This window comes from Acyrthosiphon pisum, chromosome A2 (genome assembly GCF_005508785.2).
Source record: "Acyrthosiphon pisum isolate AL4f chromosome A2, pea_aphid_22Mar2018_4r6ur, whole genome shotgun sequence".
NCBI classification, from domain to species: domain Eukaryota; kingdom Metazoa; phylum Arthropoda; class Insecta; order Hemiptera; family Aphididae; genus Acyrthosiphon; species Acyrthosiphon pisum.
The window spans coordinates 78,215,677-78,238,522 of record NC_042495.1 but is presented as its reverse complement, the minus strand read 5'-3'; the positions used below and the strand labels follow the sequence as shown (position 1 = coordinate 78,238,522).

Here is a 22,846-nt window from a genome sequence, read left to right as displayed (position 1 = left end):
AGATTTTATAAGAGGTCAACTCACTCTAATTTTTAAATTAACGTAGCTACACGTGTTCTGCTGAGCGTAAAATTTGCTATGTTATGCACTTGTAAGACGGAGACAACACATGCGGGTATCACGTCCTCTTAATCTTTTGTGAACATTTATGAATTAAAATACTTTTTTTTAGTTGTTTATTTACCGGAATTTATAACATGTTCAGTCCTGGCGCAAAAAGTCCAACTACAAAAGTTTTTACTGAATGTACCTGCTCAAAACTAATTATAATATTTTGATTGTGTATACTTAATATTTGTGTAATAAACATTTTTTTAAATCCATTAAAGTTGAGAATATTTGAGAATAATACATATTTTGTTCTAGTCTGTATTGTTATTTTATCTTAAAACTACACAAATATGTGCCATAATCACAATATAATTGTACAGTAAGGCTGCCACAGTAATTATAACTTATAAGTTATAATATTGTAATGAACATTGATAAATGATTGACTCTTGACTTGAATGTGGTGTGCATAGATTTATAATAAACTAGCTGATCCCGTGCACTTTGAATGTACCAACTCTATATGCCTCAAACTTTGTTCAATTCGTTTTTTAATATTTGGTGTATGATGTTCAAAATTTATCCTGACTTTTCCGTTGCCCGGAAGAAAAATTCTGATTCGCAGCAGTAATATCAGGTAGGCAATCTACCTGCGGTAGATCGTGTACTCTGTGTTGTTTGTACGTAAGTGTATGATTTAACTCTAAAGTATCAATGTTATACCAAGTTTGTCGTATTCCACCTTTAGTGGATTAATATAATCAATTAATACAATATTGTAACCTAACTTAACTTTACCAATATCAGATGAATATAAAAAAAACAAATTTGACCATTTTTAAATTAGCCTGTCTTTTTCCCAGAATTCTAATCTACACACAAACATTCGTTTGTATATATTTATTCACAAAAAATAATAATAAAAATCAACAAACATGCCCGATTAACCAATAGCAACCAATATATAATACACTGTTATATTTTTTACATCCAGATTTCCTACTTTTCTGGTAGATTTTCTTACGTAAAAACCTTCTGGTAATTATGAACATCTGAAAAAAAAATTTAGCCAAATCGGATCAGCCGTTCTCAATTGATGAGGTAACGTACATTTTTCACGTTCCATTTATATATATATAATTGCTGTGTAATATTTCAAGGTAATGTTTTTAAATATTCATATCAACTAGGTAACTAAACTGATATAATGTTATTTTATTTAACTTAACTGAAATATACATAATATACAATATATTGAAGTTTGTGTTTCCATTTTTTGTTTTTATAAAATTACTTAACAATTCTTAAATTATAATAATAAAATAAAAACAATTTACAATGTAATTTTAAAGTTTATAATTAATTAAAATATTTATATTTTAATTAATGTTGAGTTTAATTGACCCTTGTGTTTTTATACTTCTTAAACATTATCGTTTTAATAATTAATGAACATTTTATTTATTTTAATAATAATGATGTAAGTTTGAGCATTAACATATTATAAGATTTAATGTAATAAAAATGGAATAATATAGTTTTCTCCCGTAGATACTAATAATTAAAATATTCATACTATACTCTATTCCAAAAGAGAACTTACCAATTTTGCGCCTTTTTTACCCATAAACTATTCACTACCTATGTCGTTATAAGAAAGATACGCGCCACCAGATGTTGCCTTGTATATTATTCTCTTTTGGAATGGAGTATAAACATATTTTGAATATTTATATGTATTAAATAGCAATTTAAATTATATTATATTTTGTTCATATCAATTAAGTGCATTTTTGGTCGGATATTGAGATTATCTTTATACTTTAAAACACTTGAATATAATAATTAAAAGCATATATTATGAATTTACCAACAATTTGCATTGCATTGGATGACTCAGTGGAGTCAACTGAAAGATGTTCAAATATTTTTGTAATACATTTTGACTTAAAATTAAAATTTATTAGTTTGTATTTAATTTGTTGTATATTATCAATGAATACTAGTTACTTACTTTACAAAGACAATATAATTCAAAGACCTTTTTTGTTATAAACTATGTTAAATTGAAATTTAATTAATTAATTTAGTTGAAAGTCAAAATACAAATGTTTTAATTATAATATTATAATACAGTAAAACCTCTATATTCCGGACCTCATTAGTCCGGACTTCGCTTAATCCGGACAGCCTTTAAAATACGTAAATAAACCGGTCGTAGGAAAATTACACTAGTTTTCACCGTAGATTAAAATAAACATGAAAACGAGTTCTACAAGTTTCCTATAATTTCGGGTTATTGCGATAACATATTTATCAATACCAATTGTCATTTAAGTTATCCAGTAAAATATGCAATAAAAGATTTATAGATTTATAATTTTTGGTTATTTTGTTTAATCTGGACTTTCATTAATTCGGACAACCTAGAGCCCCAATTAGTCCGGATTAATGAGGTTCTACTGTATAATAAATGTGTATAGCCTATACAGGTATTAATATAAACCCTGATAATGTATGTAACTATATTACTTAAAAAAATGTCAAATACGTTTCTTTGCTCATTATTATTATTATTTTATTTTTATAAATATTTTGTTGGACTTTGGCATCATCTTGGCAAATTCATAAAAATTATTAAAACTTAGTAGTTAATAATATAAACGACTTGATAATTGTAAGCCAGTTGCAATAATAATACTGCGAGTGCTTGCGTCACAAATCAGTTTGCAAGACCAAAAAACGATGAAATAATATTATATACAAAATATTTGTTACATCTACCTAAAATATTTAAGCCCAGTTACCACTAAAAATTTTTCGATGAATAAGTCTGAATCTAATACTGCTATATGAGCTGCTCTTCCTATCAATGAGTTTGCGGTATTAGGCAATGCATGATGTACATCGTAACGGATAAACGTAACATCCAGTTTGTTTATTATTGGACATAAAATATTGTTCACCATTTCTCGATATGCCAATCCTATAATATCGAAACACACAGATTAGTAATTAACGTACAACATTTTACAATTATTTATTTGCTATTAATATATTAGATATATGTTTACCGATAGGTGATGTATCTTTAATAGCAGCTTTGCAGAGCTCGATTCTTGCTGAATGAGGTGGAACATATCTATCTTGAGATGAACCAAATAATAAAACATGCTTAAAATAACTTAAATGACAGTTTTGAGCTAGTTGATAAAGGAACGTTTGTCGAATGTCTGCAGCGTCTTTCAAAGATAGCTGGAGTAAAGTACCACTTTTTTTAACTTTTTGCATGAACCATAAACCTATAAAAAAAATTAATCATTCTAATAACTGTAGGTGCCTATCACATAACTAAGTTAAGTAACACAAGTCAGAAAATGCAAATTTTATAGGAGAGACAAAACAAAATTGTTGGCGCAAATGAACTTACGATTGTATACTTAAATAATATTATTATTTTGTACTAATATTCTTAATCATCACGTTGGACATAATATGTTGTAATACCTTCAAAAAGGTCATAAAAAGGATTTACTGATTATAGAAGAAAGAACTAACTCATTATTTCAACAAAACTTGGGCTTGCGTTACTTGATTTCTGTGGTAGGTAGAGAAATACAGAATTAATATAGTTACTCCTTAAAATTTTATCAGTGTATTCTTAAACATATTATATGAATGACAACTATATTATGTGTATTATAAATTGATCGCATAATATAACATATGTATATTATAAACCTAACAGCGGTTCCCAAACTTTTACAACAAAGGCACCCTTGGAAATAGTTTCCTGTTTCGTGGAGGAAGGTGGAACCCCAAGGCCTATAAAATTAATATTTTATAGTAATATTATACTTGTAACTATTATTTAGGGGAACTTTTTTTTTTCAAGTACCCACCTTTAATATAAAATAATTTGCTCAATATTCACATACATCTGGCGCCTGGCGGAACCCTTGAGATTGTCTCATGGAAAACGAAACCCTTAGGTTCCACGGAACACACTTTGGGAATCGCTGTTATAAAATATATATTTAATTTAATGGCTAGTATTAGTTACCTACCCATATTCACTAATCCACTAGTATTGTATAAAGTTCCTAAATGAGGACCTGAAAGTGACAAAAATGTATGCATTTTTGGTAGTAAATGTTTCATTTGAGGTCGAGCAATTGCTGCTCTAATGATGATCGTTCCTAACGAATGACCAACAAAGCTTATCCTAGATGGATAATGTGGTAGTTGGAACGAGGATATGTGACTAAGAATCTCATTCACCAAACGATCAGTCATGCGTTCAAAGTCCGAAAATGTATCACCCTGAAATTCACAACCCCGTTTTTAATTAAATAATTATAATTGATTTGTTTAAAATAAATTACTTGGTTTCTTTCAGACATGAGAAACTCCAGATGAGCACCAGGCAAACCTAATTTTATGTACGTCTTGACTAAACGTAAATCAGCTGAATTACCATCCAGTCCATGGACACATACTATAAGGTGAACACCTTCTGGTGAAAACATGCGTAAATCTTCGCTGATGTGAAAGTATGGTAATGTTGAAGCTAATATATGAGCGTCACTAATAATACACATATTATTAATATACAAAAAATATATATTAAATTTTAAGTACCTACCTATAAATAACGCCAGTAAAACTCATTTGTTTTTTAAATTGTTCCTTATATTTCTGAAACATTGAATTGTCTTCGACGCTGTTATACGAATGAATACGGCCGTCAGCTTTTATGTCTTTCTGTGTTTCGTCTTCGTAGTACTCCGGTTCCATACTACTTTTCTTGGTTCTGTTAGATTTATATTTAAATGATTAAATTAGAAATAAGCTTAGTATTGATTTGAATTTGATACCTGACTATAGGTTTCTTAGAACTTTCTGAAAATTTTTTCTGTCTCATCGCTAATCGATGTTGATCATTCCATCTAGCTTCTTTTACGGTTTCGTACATATGATATAATAAATTGTCGACTGAATCTGGTGGAGGAATCGTATCCCTAAAAGGTTCAGGTGGAAGAGGAATATCTCTAAATTGTCTGGGCGGTGGTAAACGAACTTCTTCATATGTCTGGTCATTGGTCGTTAACTTATTAGCCCCAGATGGTTTAATAAATTTAGAAGATTTTATTTTTTTTTCAGTTAAGGTCATTTTTCTGTTTGGTGACTCTTCAAGTAATTTTAACAACCTTCTTTGTAATTCTCTTCCTATGTACAAATCATGTTTTGTATCATACGGATCATCCACTGAAAATAAAATAAACATTATAACCATTTACTGAATAAACTAAAAAGCCGATTAAAACTGACCTTTTGGAGTAATTTGACCAGAAAATGAAGATATCGAAGACCGACGACTAGAGACCCATCCACTTTGTTCTGAAGTGATTTCACTATCAGAAACCGATGAAAATCGTGTCACTGCTGTTGACGGTAAGTCTGGCATTGACTCACTACTATTAGCTACGGTCGAAATTAATTTATCATTTACTAAATCTGGTATTGAAGTCGTACTGTTTGAATATTTAACCATTATTGGCGACGTGTTCAGTGCCTCTAACTGAAGTGGAACACTAACACTAGTCCCCAATTTTGAAATAGGAGATTCCTCGCCCGACGATGGTGATCTAGTCTTATTTACAGCTATTGGCTTTATTTTTTCTGTCATACGTATAGGTCGATAAAATCGTCTATCATTTCTCCGTATTGGTAAAGAGGCATAACCATTTGGCTGTATTCGAAATTCGGGAGGTTTGATATTATCTTTTTGACGGCGAGGTAGTGTCATAACTTTAGTATTTTGAATAAGATCTAATTGTTTATATTTTGAGTGCTTAGGTATTGTTGATCTTTCAGTAGGATTGCCATTATTATTTTTTTCGAAAGTTCTAGAAAAACTAAGTGGTAATGATAACATAGGTGTATCCATTACAGTCGATCTTAACAACTGGTCTAACGATTTGCTGTGTCTAGTCTTAATACTCTGATTCTCTGGTTTTTGATCAGTATCCGTACCTTAAAAGTGTAAACAGTAATGATAATTTACAAATTATGTTATCTAAGCTTGATTGGTTATACATATTCATAGTCAAAGCTTAACAATGAATTATAAACCCTAATTGTATTAGCACCAAGTTACCTTTGATTTTAAGTAATTTTCCAGTTGATGCCATTTGACTGCATCTTCTAGATTCTAATATAGCTGCGATCCCACAACTACAATCTTGGTTAAGTAGAAGTGTTTGTCGTAGTGTATTTAGCGGAATGCCACAAGAGTTAATAAAAGATTCTAAAATTAAAAATGTATAATAATAATTAGGTAATATACTCTTCAATTATTAAAAAATAATACAAGTTAATTAATTACCACCATCCGATCTTCTAGTATTACTTCCAGGTTTTGTGTACTGATCCTCAAAAATTACAGGTAAAGTAATTGGATCGCCATCCGTTGCTGAGCAATGAACTGGTAAAGGTGGTAATGAAGCCAAGTATCTAGATCTTCTAGCTGCTTCTGATACTGATCTATAGTGTTGATAATTATTATGGTCATCATAACAGCCTGCTGCACTTTGTCTTGGATTTTCTAATACGAAAAATGCTTCGGAAAATCTCCTTACCTATTGAAATTCAAATATATTTATATAAAAATAAAATCTCAAGTATTGGTACCAATGGCCACATACATAATTAGTTATTCTTTTTTTATCAATCAAATGCGTATATGTTTGTTTTTCATTCACATCATATAGTTCCTAAGTATATTTCTATTTATGAATAGAGTGATATACATTATTAGTTTATAATGTTTATATGTAGGTATGCATATATGCAGGGGCGTATTTACGGGGATGGATATGGGGACAAATCCGCCCCCATGGCTCTTTAAATGCATGTCTATTATTATATTATAATTATTACATCGTAATATGTAAGCTAAAATTCTTGTCACCGCCCCCTGTAAAAAATACTAAATACGCCACTGTGTAGGTATTTGCAATAATAGGGATAAAAATTCGGGAAAATTTCGGAAAAAACTGTTTTTTTCCTAGAGCCTCGGAAAACGTGGAAAAATTGGAGAATATTAAAATAATACATTTCCGAAAAAAACCGAAGTTTTCGGAAAATTAAAAATAAACTGAATTTGTAAAAAATTAAAAAATTGTATTTATGCTTAAAAATTAAAATAATCTATGTAAATAAAAAACCATTTTAAAAAATAGATAAAGAAACCTGTCGTTGTCATTTCACATTTGCCAATACGGTTGTCAATGTATTAGGTATTGTATTAAAATTTAAAATTAAACTATTAAAAATATACGGATATTTCAATATTTGTTCTAAAAATAACGTAGATACATATCAAATTGTTATTTATGCGGGAGAGTGTATTTCCTCGAAAATAAATCACCTCTATTTTTAAATGTTAAAAATTGTATACTTATTGTCAATTTATATTTGTAATAATTAATAAGGTATTAGGTATAGTAACTGGCTGATAGGTTTATAAATTATATTACAATAACTATTTAATAGTTTTTATATTTTTAAAACTAGTGAGTTGGTAAAAATAAAATAATATTAATAACTAATAAGAAATAACTACATAGTAAATACTTAATAGTTAGTACTCTTGTAGTTAATATTACAAATTATAATTATTTATAAATCAAGTATAGAATTCTCTAGATTTATCCACTACAGACTTTAAGTTAGGTATGGTATTATAACCTATGGTACCTATGGTACCTATTATAATATGTATGTAAGAATAATGGCATGGCTTAAAGTTTCTACTCACATTATTCAATGAGTTATGAGTATAGCGCGGATTTCTATGCAATAAAATTGTATATTTTTTTCCTTTTAATATTTTTAGATTTTTGTCAGTTATCTCCACGAATCATCATAATTTGAAACTATTTTTTTTTTGCATATTTCTGTATATTTAAATGTTATTGCATATTTTTGCATATTTTGGAAAAATTCAAAATGTATTGCATATTGAAATGAAAATTTAAAAAAATGTATAAAATAATATATTGTCAAGTAGAAAAATTAAAACTAAATTTTATTGGTACTAAATAATAATTTATATAAAGATAAGATAAATAATCGATTAAGACGTAAACTTAATCGCTCTCGCTGTGTCAGTCGGTTATCGACATACCACTCAATTACGTCGTAAATACATTAAGTTGTTCAGAAAATTCCCTACATTTTAAATAAATGAATATTTGCATGATTTCTACTGCATATTATTTGGCATACATTTCGATACTTTTTAGAGCATAAAAATCTGCGCTCTAGTTATGAGGAATATTGAAAAAAGCCGCATGACGTAATTTATTGGGCTGGGTTCGTGGTAATTGACTTTCTTAAAATCCGTCCAGACTGAAGAAAAATTTTTCGTTATTGTGGAAATCGGGGAGGGGGGATTTTATAATTTTTTTTTCACTTACATAGTTAATATTCTACAGGCCACATTTAACTCCGTTTTTCAATATTTTAATCTCAAACTTTATAATATGTTTAAAAAATAAGTCAATTTTAAACTTTTATTCATAAATTATTTGAAATAAAATAAAATAATGGAGTTCAATGTGGCCTGTAGGAATAGTTTCCTTCTTTCAGATAAATAAACAGTTATCAAAACCCAGCAATTCCACAAGGCCTGATATTTTTTCCTGTGAAGTCATATATTTATACCTATATTATATATAACACACGTCCCACCGTACCCCCCTTAAATATGTATCGGGCTGTAGATTAGTGGAAAAGTTTAAAGTATTATAATTTGTTAAGATGGAAACTAAAATATAAAACATTATTTTCAAATTGTATAAAAACTCGGTAAATTTGAAAAACTAGTACCAGGCACCTTAATTGCATTTAAGTTCATGTATTCAATAGATTCATTAAATCTATTGTTTAGCAATTTAGTTATCTGTTTTAAATTTCATAACAATTTTGTATGCAAAAATAATTTTAGATTAGATTCGAGCCCCAAATTCAATTTACCTAGTGACTAGTTATGTTTATGTGTTATATATCTTTCAGTTAAATAAATAATAACCTGTAGGTTGTTTAAATGTAACAATAATCAACTACCTATCCACGGATTACCTACCGAATTATGATGTTAAATAATAAAACGTATACCTATAGATATTATATTTCATAGGTACCTACACTTTGTCTCACTATACAGTTTATATAGGTTAGGTACTGATGTACTATTACTATTTTATAGTTAAATTATAAATTTTAAATTTCTTTTTCTTTTTGGCCAATTAATTTCTGTGGTATATAAATTATATTAATATTATATCAAATTCGTTGAACATTAAACAACATTTGTTATTCAATTTTGCTGATAGGAGCTATAGACTAGATTGCTATTTAGCTCATTGATATTGTATAATGCATATTAATATGAAGGTACCTAGAAAAATTACTCATTCAGTAATACTAATACTAATAAATAATAATAATAATAACAATAATCAAATATCAAAAACAGCCTCCAGAAAAATTAACAATCTTGTTATGATATTTTAAAAATTGCTGTTGTTGATATAATAGCGGAGAGGAAATATTAATTGATAATATTTTGTGGTTTAAAGTGTCATTACAGGGACTAGAACCTTACCGAAAAGAACCGGTTTTGGAACCGCAACCCTTTGAATATTCGGAACCGAAACCTCACCAAAACCCTTATTTAAATTAATTTTAATACCGGAACCCTTATTTAAATTAATTTGAAAACCGGAACCTTACCGGAACCGATAGTTTTACTTTACAAATTTTTTTACATAAGTATAAAATCAAAACAGGTAATACATTTTTATTTTTTAAGAACCGAAAAGAAACCGAAACCTTAATTTCAATGTTTTTGGGAACCGAAATTTTAGTTTTTCTGGGAACCGAACAGGAACAGGAACCGTAAAAATTATCAATAGGTCCCAGTCCCTGATACATGTATCCTACATAGACAAAAATCATTAAAGGAAATAATATTTCATATTTGCTTACGCGAAGTTGATGGTGTTTTTTGGAAAGATGCTGATTTATGGCTTGTTTTTTTGTAAAATTATCTAAAAAATGATGCCATAGCAATATGTTTTGAGCACATAACTGAGCTATACTACTATTTGCTAAGGCTAGAAATTCATCTTCATCTAGGATCTAAACAAGAATATATTTTTTTTATTATTAAATTAATATGACATATTTTGTTACAATTTTAGATCATTAATTGATCACATATAATTATCATGATACAAGAAATAGGTACTTTGTTTGTCTGAGGAATTGTAACAGCAGTTTTAAGGCCGGCAGGTGTTTCAACTTGTTGCCATACTGGCATTATTCTATTATATTGAGCAATTGTGGAATGAAGATTGTCGAAAGCTTCCGATAACAATGAACAAACTTCACGATGAATAAGTCGAGCATTGAGCATACGACTGACATGATTGTTATTGTTACTGTTCCCTGAGCTTCCGACACATTTAGTGGTCCCGTTTTGGCCATTCTATACACATAAATAAAAATTAATACTAACATCATTAAAGTTAAAAGTTTTCCTGTTATATAAGTACAACAAAATGCTGTTATATTTTTAATTACCGCGTTGCCAAAAAATACCGATTCTATGGAATGTGATGGCCGAAAATTAAATCGATTTGTATTATTTGTTAACCATGTTTTACCAGTTCTAGGAGCACTATTAAAATTTAAAAATAATAAAATAATTTCATCGAATAACAAGACTTTTTAATAAATAACAATTACTTACCAACTTTGCATATAATTCAGTATACTTTTTCTAAAAGTAACAAAATAATGTGTGTTATAGGTAGTTTTTTAAAAACGTAAATAGGCAAATACTTTATTTTATAATGAATAATGAACTTTACTTAATATAGGGTTGATGTAAAGCGACTAGACTCGCGTGTATGGTCAAAGTTACAGCTGATAAATGAAAGTAGTCAAATAATACTGGTAAGTGGTAATGTAATCCTCTCGCTGGACAGACATGCAGTTGAAGAGTTCTGCTGGAGACGCAGCACATAGAGCCATTTTCTCCAAACCATAACTCGACATTTAAAATAAATCCAGCTCTTTCAAGACTATCCTGTAGCTATATAAATATAATATATATATTAAAAAAATTGATTTAAGAATATTTAAAAATAATTGTTGAAAATTAATTTACTTTTTGACTGTCTACAAGCACATGTGCTTTAAATAATATTATATCGTCGAGCATAATTTCTTCATGTCGATATAGTATTCGAAACGTCTTACTGACCCCAAGGTCTTCTCCATTTTCAACATAGTATAATTGGGGTGATTTTTGATTATCTTGTCCTGTAAAAGTTAAAAGTATAGATTATAAATATTGTACACCCAATATTAATATACCTATAGGTAGGTACCACCTACCTATTAATGTATTATTATAATTTATATTTGGCATTTTGCAATTAGCATTATATATTTATATATGTTAGATATTATTTTTAGCTTTGATAAATATGTTTACTACCTACTAAATAATACAAAACCTCAGAAATCTTTTTTAGTTTAGTTTCTTAAAATATATTGTATTGGAAAGGTATTGGTAGCATAGGTTCGTTACAAAATATACATGTTGTTTAAAAGTTTAATTTTGAATTTATTTTCATTTTGCTGTTGTGTGCTAACAATAATCAGTGTTTTTTTTTTGTGCCTGTGTACGCGATAAGAAGTCGATATAATGCTTCAATTTTCAAGATTTTTAGATTGGGAAAGAAAATCTAGTTGGTGCATTGGGTAGGTTAAAATTTAAAATTACCACTAATTTTCAAAAGCACCAAGAAAAACAAAGAAAAAAGTAAGGCAAAACGGAAATGTTTACGCAAAATCGGTTTTCGACAAAATCCGATTTTAGTTTTTGGTGTAGCTATAAAACAAATCACTGTAGATAAATGAAATTTTCACTAGTTGTTTATATTAGCATTTTCAATTCACTATAAAACTTTCAAAATATTTTGTCTTGTTTTGACCTGTTTAAAGATATTTTCAGTTTCCAATTTGTTTAGGTTTTTTTCTATGAATGTCAATAAAATTGTATTTGTTGAATAAAAAAGTTTGAAAATTTAATAGAAGGCTCTTAATATGTTGTTACAATGAAATTTGAAAAATATTAAAAATCCATAGTCACAATTTTTTTTTAGTAGCATTTAAAGTTCAAATGTTGACAAAACTCGTAAAAATCACGAAAATGTGCAAATTATTTTGAGTTAGAAATTCATAAAAAATTTCCTTTTTAAATCTAAGGTTTAAAAAAAACAGGTTAGTGGATGTCGCTCTGGTATTAATCTTGAATTCAATGATACAATATCATTGTATAAGAAAAACGATTCTGAGTGGATACGGTTTGTCAGCCTGGATATTAGATTCTGAGTGGAGTGAGTAAGCTAGTAGTTTTACAATGGTGCTTATTTTTTTTTTTATATATATCCTGTATACAAAATATCTACATGAAGGAGTGCTTCGTTTTCAACATATAGTACCTTATCTTTTAGCAAATTGGATCAAGATGGTAGGTACTTTAGAGAGGTCATTTTTCGATTTTCTCAATAGTTATTTAATGCCACAGGAAAAACCACTGACAAATTACGAAAAACCGTTAAAAATGGAATTATAATTTCTTACGATTTTTTTATCACTGTAGCAACGAATAAAAAATTATAATATTAATTCAACTTAAAGGCTATAATAAATAATAACAATATCCAGACTGACAAGCCGTCTCTGTTCAGAATCGTTTTTCTTATACAATGATATTATATCATTGAATTCAAATTTAATACAATCCTTTATATACATTGACCCACTTGTAACCTAGGTACTGTACAGCAGAGCGACATCCACTCACCCACTTGTTTCATATTGTTATTATTAATTATTATAGTCTGTTAGTAGTTTGAAGTTATATAGTCTGTTATATAATATTATTATTTTTTATTCGTTGCTCTGGCGATAAACAAAGCATTAGAAATTAAACCCCATTTTAAGCGGTTTTCGTAATTTGTCGGTAGTTTTTTTCTGTGGCATTAAATAACTATTGAGAAAATCAAAAAATGACCTCTCTAAAGTTTTGATCCAATTTTCTAATTGATAAGATACTATATGTTGAAATTGAAGCACTCATTCTGGTAGAAATTTTATATACAGGATAAAACAAAAAAATAAGTGGATGTCGCTCTGCTGTATGGTATAGGTTACAAGTGGGTCAATGTATAATGGATTGTATTAAACTTGAATTCAATGATCTAATATCATTGTATAAGAAAAACGATTCTGAGCGGAAACGGTTTGTCAGTCTGGATTTCTTATATTGTTATTATTAATTATTATAGCCTGTTAGTTGAATTAATATTATAATATTATTATTATTTTTTATTCCCTGCTCTGGCGGTAAACCAAGCATTAGAAATTAAAATCCAATTTTTAACGGTTTTTGTGATTTGTCGGTAGTTTTTCCTGTGGCATTAAATAACTATTGAGAAAATCGACCTCTCTAAAGTACCATCTTGATCCAATTTGCTAAAAGATAAGGTACTATATGTGGAAATCAAAACACTTCTTCTGGTAGAAATTTTGTATACAGGATAAAAAAAAAAAATAATAAACACCATTGTAAAACCACTAGCTTCCTCGCTCCGCTCAGAATCTAAAATTTAAAACAAGATTTTCTTATAAGTTTGCCTACCTTTGTCAACAAAAAAATCTCTACCGGAAGGTGAAATTAAATTTTTTTGAGCGTTTAAAGTTCATAATATTCTAAATTCTTACAACATTGGATATTCACTTGATTAATGATTTATCAGGTAGCGATTTTGTTATTTTGTTGTAATTTAAAAATAAATTATTGTGGAAACATAAAAATTAACTATATGTTTAAATTCTCATTTTCTATACACCATACAATTTTCAAAATATTTTGACTTGTTTTGAGCTGTTTACAGACAATTTCAAATTTCAATTTTGTTTAATTTTTTTTTCTTTATAGAAAATGTCTATGCAATTTTATTTGTTGGGTAAAAATGCGTGAAAGTTGAATACAAGGCTCCTGTCATATTGTTACAATAGCAGTTGAAAAATATTAAAAATAACTTAATTCCTTGGCCTTAACCCTTCATAAAAATGTAGCGAATTTCTCATTGTTTTTAATATATATATATAGGTACCTACAATTATATAATTTATTCAAACATAAAAATTAAAAAGTAAAAACTATCAGAAATGTTGTATAAATCTATCAGCAATCGTAAATATATAAATATAGGGCTGATGATAACAGTTAGGCGTATGTATATAGGTAGCGAACTGAGTTCTACACATAATTGTTTTTTTCATCGCAATCATTTGTCATTACTTTCCAATGTATACCTAATGGCTTATAAGTTATAATAATGTATACATCTTGCGTTATGGCGGCGAGTGAAGTAAAACGAAAAGTGTACCTATACGGATATATCCAATATTATTTTAAACCTGCATATACTTACTTTGTTGATGTTTTTTTAAGCTGACTTCCACTTGAACAGAGAGTTTAGGAGAAACTTTGAGTTCAGTTCGAATACGATATAATCTATAAAATACAAATATCTAACGTAAGATAATTTATAAAATCAATTGTGTTACACGTGCAGCGTGGTGATAATATGTTTACATCTGCTAGCTGCCATTGACCTTACAAGGCTAATTTTAAACTTGGCACAACGTAGGTAAGGAAAAGAGTAAATAAATATAGTGTTGCTGGCATACCAAGTCTGGAACTTTAGTTTTTGTTATATTATTTAACGTTGTGTTTAACTTATAACTGATAGCACCAATCAATAGTATTTAGTAGTTAGGTAAATGTATACATGTTGATTGAGATTTTAGATTATTAGTATTGAAATATAAGTAATTTTAATTTATATATAGTTATACCTATTCATATCTGAATATTTCAATGTTTATACATTTCTCTTTATCACATACATTAATTTTAAAAAATATTATTCAGTGTATTATAATTGCAGTAGCAACCTAAAAACATTAAAAAAATATTTTCAAATCCATTGTTTTAAATCGGGTCTACACACGATGATAGTTGTTACCGCGTGAAACCCACATCGAATTGTCGTGTGTGAATACTGAACAGGCTGATATAGTACCTACCTAACTATAAAACTATTCAAACTATTGCGAATGCTTCTATACCTATCTTATTATCTTGAGACCTGCGTACATGATAATACAAGCGTACAAGAATAGCCATCATGAAAGTCATCGTGATCATCAGTATCGTCAGCATGTCAACCCGGCTTAATACATATGATATTCTTATTCATACACAGTGAATGTCAGTATCCTAGTTCCTAGATAAATTTGTTTTCTAAATTGTATATAATATGTATATAGATTGGATAGAATTTATATTTTACAGTGGATAATAAACGATTGATTCATTCTGACGAGAATTATAAACTAGGCAGGTATATAAAATAGAACAAAATAAAGAATATTATCTATGAGAAACGTAGCATTACAATTATAGAGAAAAATAAGCGCAGTCGGGAAGCGCAGATAAAATACAGAGTTATGACTTTATGCGTATTGAAATGTAAAAGTAATTTTAGAGGTGGAAAAATATAAAGGTTTAGCGAGCGTTGCGAGCAAGGGGAGAACCCCCAAGTTTAAAATAATTTAATTATTTTGATTTGTATTAAATATATAAACTTGATTAAAAATTATACGTTGAAGCACTGTATTTTCATAACTGTATGAAAACATCAATAAACTGTAAGATTAGTTGTCCTTTGTACCTAACCTAACCTAACCGTAAGGGTATAATAATAAACTGTAATGAGTTCGTTTTAATTCATATAGATATGCCTACTTGCAGTGTAGTAGTATATAAATGCCTACTTTTTAGGTTAGGATAGGTTTGTTTACAGTGTCTTTTGGAGTCATCTGTGTATATTATATGATATTTATTTATATGTAATATATATGTGTAGTACCCATACAATAATCTACACCTTGAACATAAGTCATAACTATAGAGAACACAGTATAGATTACTATATAGGTAGAATCTAAGCTCGTGGTATTGAATTCAATATTACTTTTTTCATATTATGCTATACACTCTATTCAGTATTCAGACTACATTTAAATATCATATCGACTTATTTTTTGCTGCACAACTATATTCATTACACAACCATTCGTTATTCATATCACGAGAAAATTTCAAAGTACTGTTAGAATAATACCCAACTACAAATCCTATTAAAACATATTATTTATATTTTATTATTTTATTTCATACATAAATAAGCAGTATAACTTACCCTCTTTGGAATAGATCTATGTTATAAAACTTGCAGTACTCGACAGAAAATTCTACAGTTGCTTGAAGTTCACTCATAATATCAACATTAGTTCTATCTTCGGACTCATTTCATCGTCACAAAATATATTAATTCTTAGTGTTCTACTAGAAAAACATATATTTATAGCAGTGTTTTAAAATGTGATTTAATTAAAATGCTCCTTATGAAAATTATTTTTACAGCAAATCTAAAACGTCGATAATTATTTAACTGAAAAATTACGCTCTTTATACAAAACCAATTTTAATTAAAATTTCAAAATATTGGTATGTGAAAAATAATAAAAACTATTATATTAAAATATACTAATTAATAATTATTAATTACTCATTTTTTGATTATTGGTCGTAAGAATTATTATTTATATTAATTATATTTTATTAATAGTTATAGCAATAGCAGGTGTTAAAAAAAATGAAACATATTTATTGTGGGATGATAGTTTAAAATTAAATCACAAATTCGCTTAATATACTTCTCCATACAAAGTATCAGTTTTGAATAATTATTATTTTACAAACACAATATGAATCTTAATTATTTTTTTTTAAATACAAACATATAAAAAATCATGTTATACAAATTATTTAGCTATAAATAAATAAGAAAAATGTAAGTTAAATTGGATCGACATAAAAATAAAAGTATTGTTATGGATTATAATAAAACGTTGTATTATATAGTAGGTATCCAGTTAATTTATGGATAAATGTTACATAATTAATAATTTGATTTTTGAACATTTAGATCATATTTATGCAACTAATTATTCGAATTCAACAAATCAATCGTTATAACTGCTATTATATTTTAGTTTAAATATATAGGTCAGAGGAAACCAATAAGCATACTCGCAGTTGTTATCCTCAGGATAGATATTACGCGTAATATGTTGATGCATTGAATTTTGTTACTACCTTTGATAGTTCACGTATTTTACAATCACTGCACTTGAAGACAAAGATAATAAAAATGACTATTGTTATAATTCACAAATGGCACACTTGAGTACTTTAATAGTAATACAAAAATATCGATCATTAAATGTATATTTTTTAATTATTATATAAGTGTTTGGTATATGTATAATTATTATATAAGTCATTCACTTTTTATCCGGAACTTTTTGTAGAACGTGCGTTTGACCCATATTTATCCCGGCCAGACCACCGATTGGACTCTAATGCAAAGCTTGTTGGTATTCAGAGACGGCCGCTAGACGGCGCTTTGATCACTAAAAGCGACTTTACGGGTGTTACCCTGACAACACGCACACGCAGGCGATAGCTTGTGTCTGCTGGTTTATAAAGAGCAAACCTATAAAAAAAAAAGGTCAGTTCGGTACACACCCCATATACCTTTTTAACCGTGTAGAATTAGCAATTTTTCATATATTTTAATATCCTATTACATAAGCTCATCTCATAATAATATTATTACGAGCAGGTTAGTATAGATGATAATGAAAATAATCTTAACTATACATACAAAATTATTCGGTTGATCGCCTATAAATTATAACTTTACGTTTTATATAACTATCTACTTGTATATTATAATATGTAGTATACCTACCTATATCGGATTCCACTATACTTACAGCCTACTGCAGGTTACAAAAAATTAAAAAGTTGATCAACTTCATGTTTCTTTTACGTATTTAGTTTTAAGTATTTAAACATTGTAGGTAATAGTTTAATCTTAAGACTAGGAGAGTCAAGCACATTACTTTTTTAAGCATGATTTTTAAATATAATTAAATAATATAAAAATCAGATTTTAAGACTAGATTGTACAATCGTTTTATTACCTCAAAACAATCAAAACTGAGTGGGTAGTTGTACGTTAGTAATAATACGTATTATTGTAACTTTATTGTTTATCAAAAAGCAATAATATACATTTATACCAATAATTGCAGATTGTGGTTCTGAAACACAATTCTAAATTTAGAATTTACATTAATGTAACTCAATTTCCTAAAAGTATTAATAATTTTTAGATTCTGAGTGATGCGGTGAATACTTCAAATTTGATATATTATATCAAATCACTTAAATTATGTAAATGCGCAATGATTTTGACAAAGACGAAATCAACCCACCGTACTATAACAGTAAAATAAGTTACTTTAATATCAAAAAACATATTACGATTTATGAAATGTATACTTGATAATGAACATTCCCGCTCAGAATCGTTTTTCGTATAGAATGATGTATCATTGAATTCAAATTTAACACATCCACTAGTCATTATAGTGACCCATTCGACGCCTACTGAACCTACAGCAGAGTAGTCACCCACTTACTCACCTTTTTCATATATTAGTATAATATCTACGGCCTAAGTTTTAGTATTTTACCAAAAATAAATTGCAATCATGGGTCATAACATAAAATGTTTTAAACAATATATATATATTATATACTCCGTACGACCGTACACATCTAGCTCTTTTAAAAGCCACAGAATTGGCTGCCTCCTCGGATATTCAATGCACAACCAAATACACCGACTCTCTCAGCGCTCTCAAAATCTTAGAAAATCCCAAAAAAAAAACAACCCTATATGCACCCAAATATTGAACATTCTATTTAGAACCAAAGAAGACATCAGATTCCTATGGGTATACCTGAACACAACAATATACCTGGAAATTAAATTGCAGACGAGATAGCCAAAAGGGCAACCAAAGAACCAACTGATTTCTAGAATATAACAACCCACTTCGATATAAAACACCAAATAAACACTAATCTAAACCAAATATGCCATCAAGAATGGAGATTAGTACAAAATAACAAACTAAGAGAAATTAAATCATCCACCCTCCCTTGGATGCACGACGCGACACTCCCACGCAGACATCAAATCATACTCAACAGACTACGAATTTACCACACATTATACACTCATGAACATTTAACGAGCAAAAAGGAACAACGTATATGCACCTCATGCAACACCGCGACTACTGTTAAACACCTAGGTATTAACTGAATGCCTCTTCACAAAAGACGCCAGAGACAAACTGATGCTCCCCAACAATCTTTGTGAAATACTAGCGTCAAACACGGAGAGAACATCTTTAATACTAGAACTTCTCAAAGAGACGAACCTTCTTCAAAAAATATAACATAAATACTTAGATATATCACATACAATTCATATTATCTTAAAACTTATTGTATCATATTTATTATCTTATACACATGTGTACCTTATTCTTATGTAAAAATTAAATAAATGAAATATGTATTTCTGAAACGCCAATAACCCCGGTAGTTGGGGCGTATTTTTAAATAATAATAAAAAAAAGTATAATACTAAATTTTTAATAAAAATTAGCTCAAATATTAACTTTTAGTCTTCAGCTCATGATGGTAATAGAAAAGGATGTTCTATATGAAATATATAATGATGAAATTATTCAAATACTCAAGTCTAAAAGCACACTAGCTATTATTGAATAAAATTTATAATTAAATATAAAATTATTGTAACATTAACCCATTAACGCCGTGCGTTGCCATATGGCAGCATAGATTTTTTACAATAATTTTTAAGATATAACATTATGTTTTCAACAAAATGTTGGTTAAAATTGTAAGTAAAAAAATCCCGGCGCTAATGGATTAATAATTCAAATTATTCACTTGTATTGTCTTATATATAGGTACTTAGACTGTTGTCAATGTGTAAACTATTCAAACTATTGTAAACATAAGGTAATTAAAGCTTGTATCTATATGGGACTTCAGAGGCTGTCAGCGCACTTTTTGCTTTCTCTCTCTAGCTCACACGCAACATAGACAAAACACATTTACGCAAAATCATTTTTTTTTATGCGTTTAAGTAATCTTAGTGTAAGAACACCCATTACAAAAAAGATAGAGAATAATATTTTTGAGGGAATGACATATCGATTTGTCTAAATATTGTCTCAAAACAATTTAAACATCATTTAAATTTACAGCATTTTTTGTTTTTTTTGAAAGTCGAATACTAAGTCAAATAATAATAAAATATAAAATCGATATGTCGTTCCCTCAAAAATATTATTCTCCATCTTTTTTGTAATAAGTTACTTTACTCTAAGATTACTTAAACGCATAGAAAAGATTACTTTGCGTAAATGCGTTTTGTCTATGTTGCGCGTGAACCAGAGAGAGAAAACGAAAAGTGCGCTCACATCCTCTTATAATACATTAGGCCATTAGGCTAAAAATTAATATTTAGTAAATTAGTAAGTGGGCCGGTACTTTTGTATTATCTTAGGCTAAAATCTCCCCTCCCCTTTTCGCCCTTGAGTTGAAGTTTTAATTTGTGTTGAAAGTTATGATAAAAAAATAAAATAAATAACAATATATTATAATAATAATAATATACTATTTGACTATAACGACTAATGTTCATGAAATATATTATGTGATATTATTGCTATTTATTGAAGTAATTTATTTACTAGGTATTAGTTATTACTAATACAGCGTATAGCCCGCGTAGGTACTAAGTTGAATTCATTTTGATTTTATACGAGCTAATTTTAAAATTTAATATTTGAGTTAATTTGCTAGAAAATAAAACGCTATCTTATAATCGGTGTAATTGAATTATTTTCATTTCAACCAATATTATTTGAATAGGTACGTATAATAATTAAGGATATTTTAAAATGTTTATGTTTATTTATAAAAATGTTTTTCTAGATTTTCAAATTTGGATATTTTGACCGATCGCCACTTCAAACAGTTCAAACTGGTGTCAACATTTTATATTTTATATTTTTACTTTCCATATATTGGAGGTACATTATTTTGATGTGTAATTTTCATAAATATTGTTGCAATGTTGCTCATTGCATTTTTATTTGTACATGATTTATTTGGTTGAATTACTTATTAAATATTAGTTATCATAAATATAATATATATAATACGTATGTAGGTACTCGAATATTTTAAATATACAAACTACCATTTAATAATACATAAATACAGTAGATTCCGTTTAATAGAGACACCCGTTAATAAGGACAACCGCTTAATCGGGACAATTCTACAATTACGAAAACAAAAATGTATACTTGAAATGTAAAATTACGCCGCTTATCTGGGCTGTGAATCCGGATAATTGGGACATTTTTATCGAGTATAATAGTAAATATTAATAGATCAATAGTCCGACAATCGCGACTGACTCGCGTAATACTACAGAAGGAAAAGAAATCTATGGAAACATTGAGATTATTTTTTCTTTAACAAGGAAATGAGGGAAGCCCGATAAGTGCTTTGGATACTTGTTCGGACTACATTCGTCAACAAACAATAATAAGTAAAAAACAAAGTAATATTCATAATTTTTTTAAATAAGATAAAATAATAAAAAAATAAAATATATATACAATATACATATTATGTACTTTTATAAATATTTAGGTTATAATACATAGGGATTTCCCGGCTACTCCCCCACGTATGTAAAATTATTTGTTTTGATGTCAAATAAACGATGGCGGCGTCGCGGAAGTAATGTGCAAGCAATGCCCGCGGCGCCGTAGGTTCAAAACAGAAAAAAAAAAGATTATAATATAGTATGTAACATATAATATGTTTTCTTTTTGTATAGTTAAATGATTTCTATATAGTTGTGTTGTTGTAATACATATGTATTTGTAATAATAAAAACATAAAAAATCAGTTTTTCTATAATTTTTTTTTTTTTCATTTCGGATTATTGGGACAACCGCTTTATTGGGACAAAATAACATGCAACCGATGTGTCCCAATAAATCGGAATCGACTGTAATAAAACAAAATAAGGGTATGTGGGTACCGCTCTACTATAAATTGGGTGTCTATAGTAGGTCACTGTACCTAATGGATGTGATAAATTTGAATTCAATGATATACAACTATTCTATAGGAAAAACGATTCTGAGCAAATACGGTCTGTGGTCTGTCAGACTATAATATACCCAGTGCTCGAAATGGGGGGGGGGGGCGCAGGGGGACGGAGCTCCTCTACTATTTTTATTTTTTTTTGCGTACCCCAACTATTTTTTTTTTACTTGGACGGACCAAACTAATGCCCAAAATAATTTTTATTAAAATTTGGAGTGGATTTAAAGTATTTTGTCAACGATAAACCTAATGAATACCTAGTAATTTTACATTTTTTAATATAAAAATATTTTTCATCCTATCTATTGTTTTGACTAGTAATGTTTAACCTTTTTGACTCGTAATTCACTGTTTTTGTAACAATATTTTCACGATTCGTGTCACCATTTGTAGGCCATAAAAGAAAAAAGACTAAGCTGCTAGTTT

At 28.4% G+C, this 22,846-nt stretch overlaps 2 protein-coding genes across 10 annotated transcripts in view; one reads left to right on the top strand and one right to left on the bottom strand.

The window, feature by feature from the left end:
- Positions 1–573, top strand: part of LOC100166189 (PAX-interacting protein 1) — a 16,108-nt gene extending 15,535 nt beyond the window's left edge. For all 4 annotated transcript variants that reach the window (XM_029489757.1, XM_016807876.2, XM_008189074.3 and 1 more), the window contains one exon: positions 173–573. In XM_029489757.1, the coding sequence (XP_029345617.1) occupies positions 173–264 (92 nt within the window). In that variant the 3' untranslated portion in view covers positions 265–573. The remainder of the gene's footprint in view (positions 1–172) is intronic.
- Positions 574–1,424: 851 nt separating this feature from the next.
- The window catches only part of LOC100168228 (protein FAM135A), a 27,808-nt gene continuing 6,386 nt past the window's right edge, over positions 1,425–22,846 (bottom strand). Inside the window, exons 2-19 of one of the 6 annotated variants that reach the window (XM_016807872.2) lie at positions 17,366–17,831; positions 16,473–16,618; positions 14,637–14,719; positions 11,294–11,448; positions 10,995–11,218; positions 10,874–10,903; positions 10,705–10,801; positions 10,370–10,609; positions 10,108–10,260; positions 6,440–6,692; positions 6,212–6,361; positions 5,383–6,087; positions 4,929–5,319; positions 4,697–4,864; positions 4,437–4,638; positions 4,119–4,374; positions 3,126–3,353; positions 1,425–3,037 (exon numbers count right to left, since the gene is read on the bottom strand). In XM_016807872.2, coding sequence (XP_016663361.1) covers positions 2,832–3,037; positions 3,126–3,353; positions 4,119–4,374; positions 4,437–4,638; positions 4,697–4,864; positions 4,929–5,319; positions 5,383–6,087; positions 6,212–6,361; positions 6,440–6,692; positions 10,108–10,260; positions 10,370–10,609; positions 10,705–10,801; positions 10,874–10,903; positions 10,995–11,218; positions 11,294–11,448; positions 14,637–14,719; positions 16,473–16,549 — 3,618 coding nt within the window. In that variant the 5' untranslated portion in view covers positions 16,550–16,618; positions 17,366–17,831 and the 3' untranslated portion in view covers positions 1,425–2,831. The remainder of the gene's footprint in view (positions 3,038–3,125; positions 3,354–4,118; positions 4,375–4,436; positions 4,639–4,696; positions 4,865–4,928; positions 5,320–5,382; positions 6,088–6,211; positions 6,362–6,439; positions 6,693–10,107; positions 10,261–10,369; positions 10,610–10,704; positions 10,802–10,873; positions 10,904–10,994; positions 11,219–11,293; positions 11,449–14,636; positions 14,720–16,472; positions 16,619–17,365; positions 17,832–22,846) is intronic. The other 5 variants (XM_008189073.3, XM_016807871.2, XM_016807873.2 and 2 more) reach the window with 5 other exon arrangements.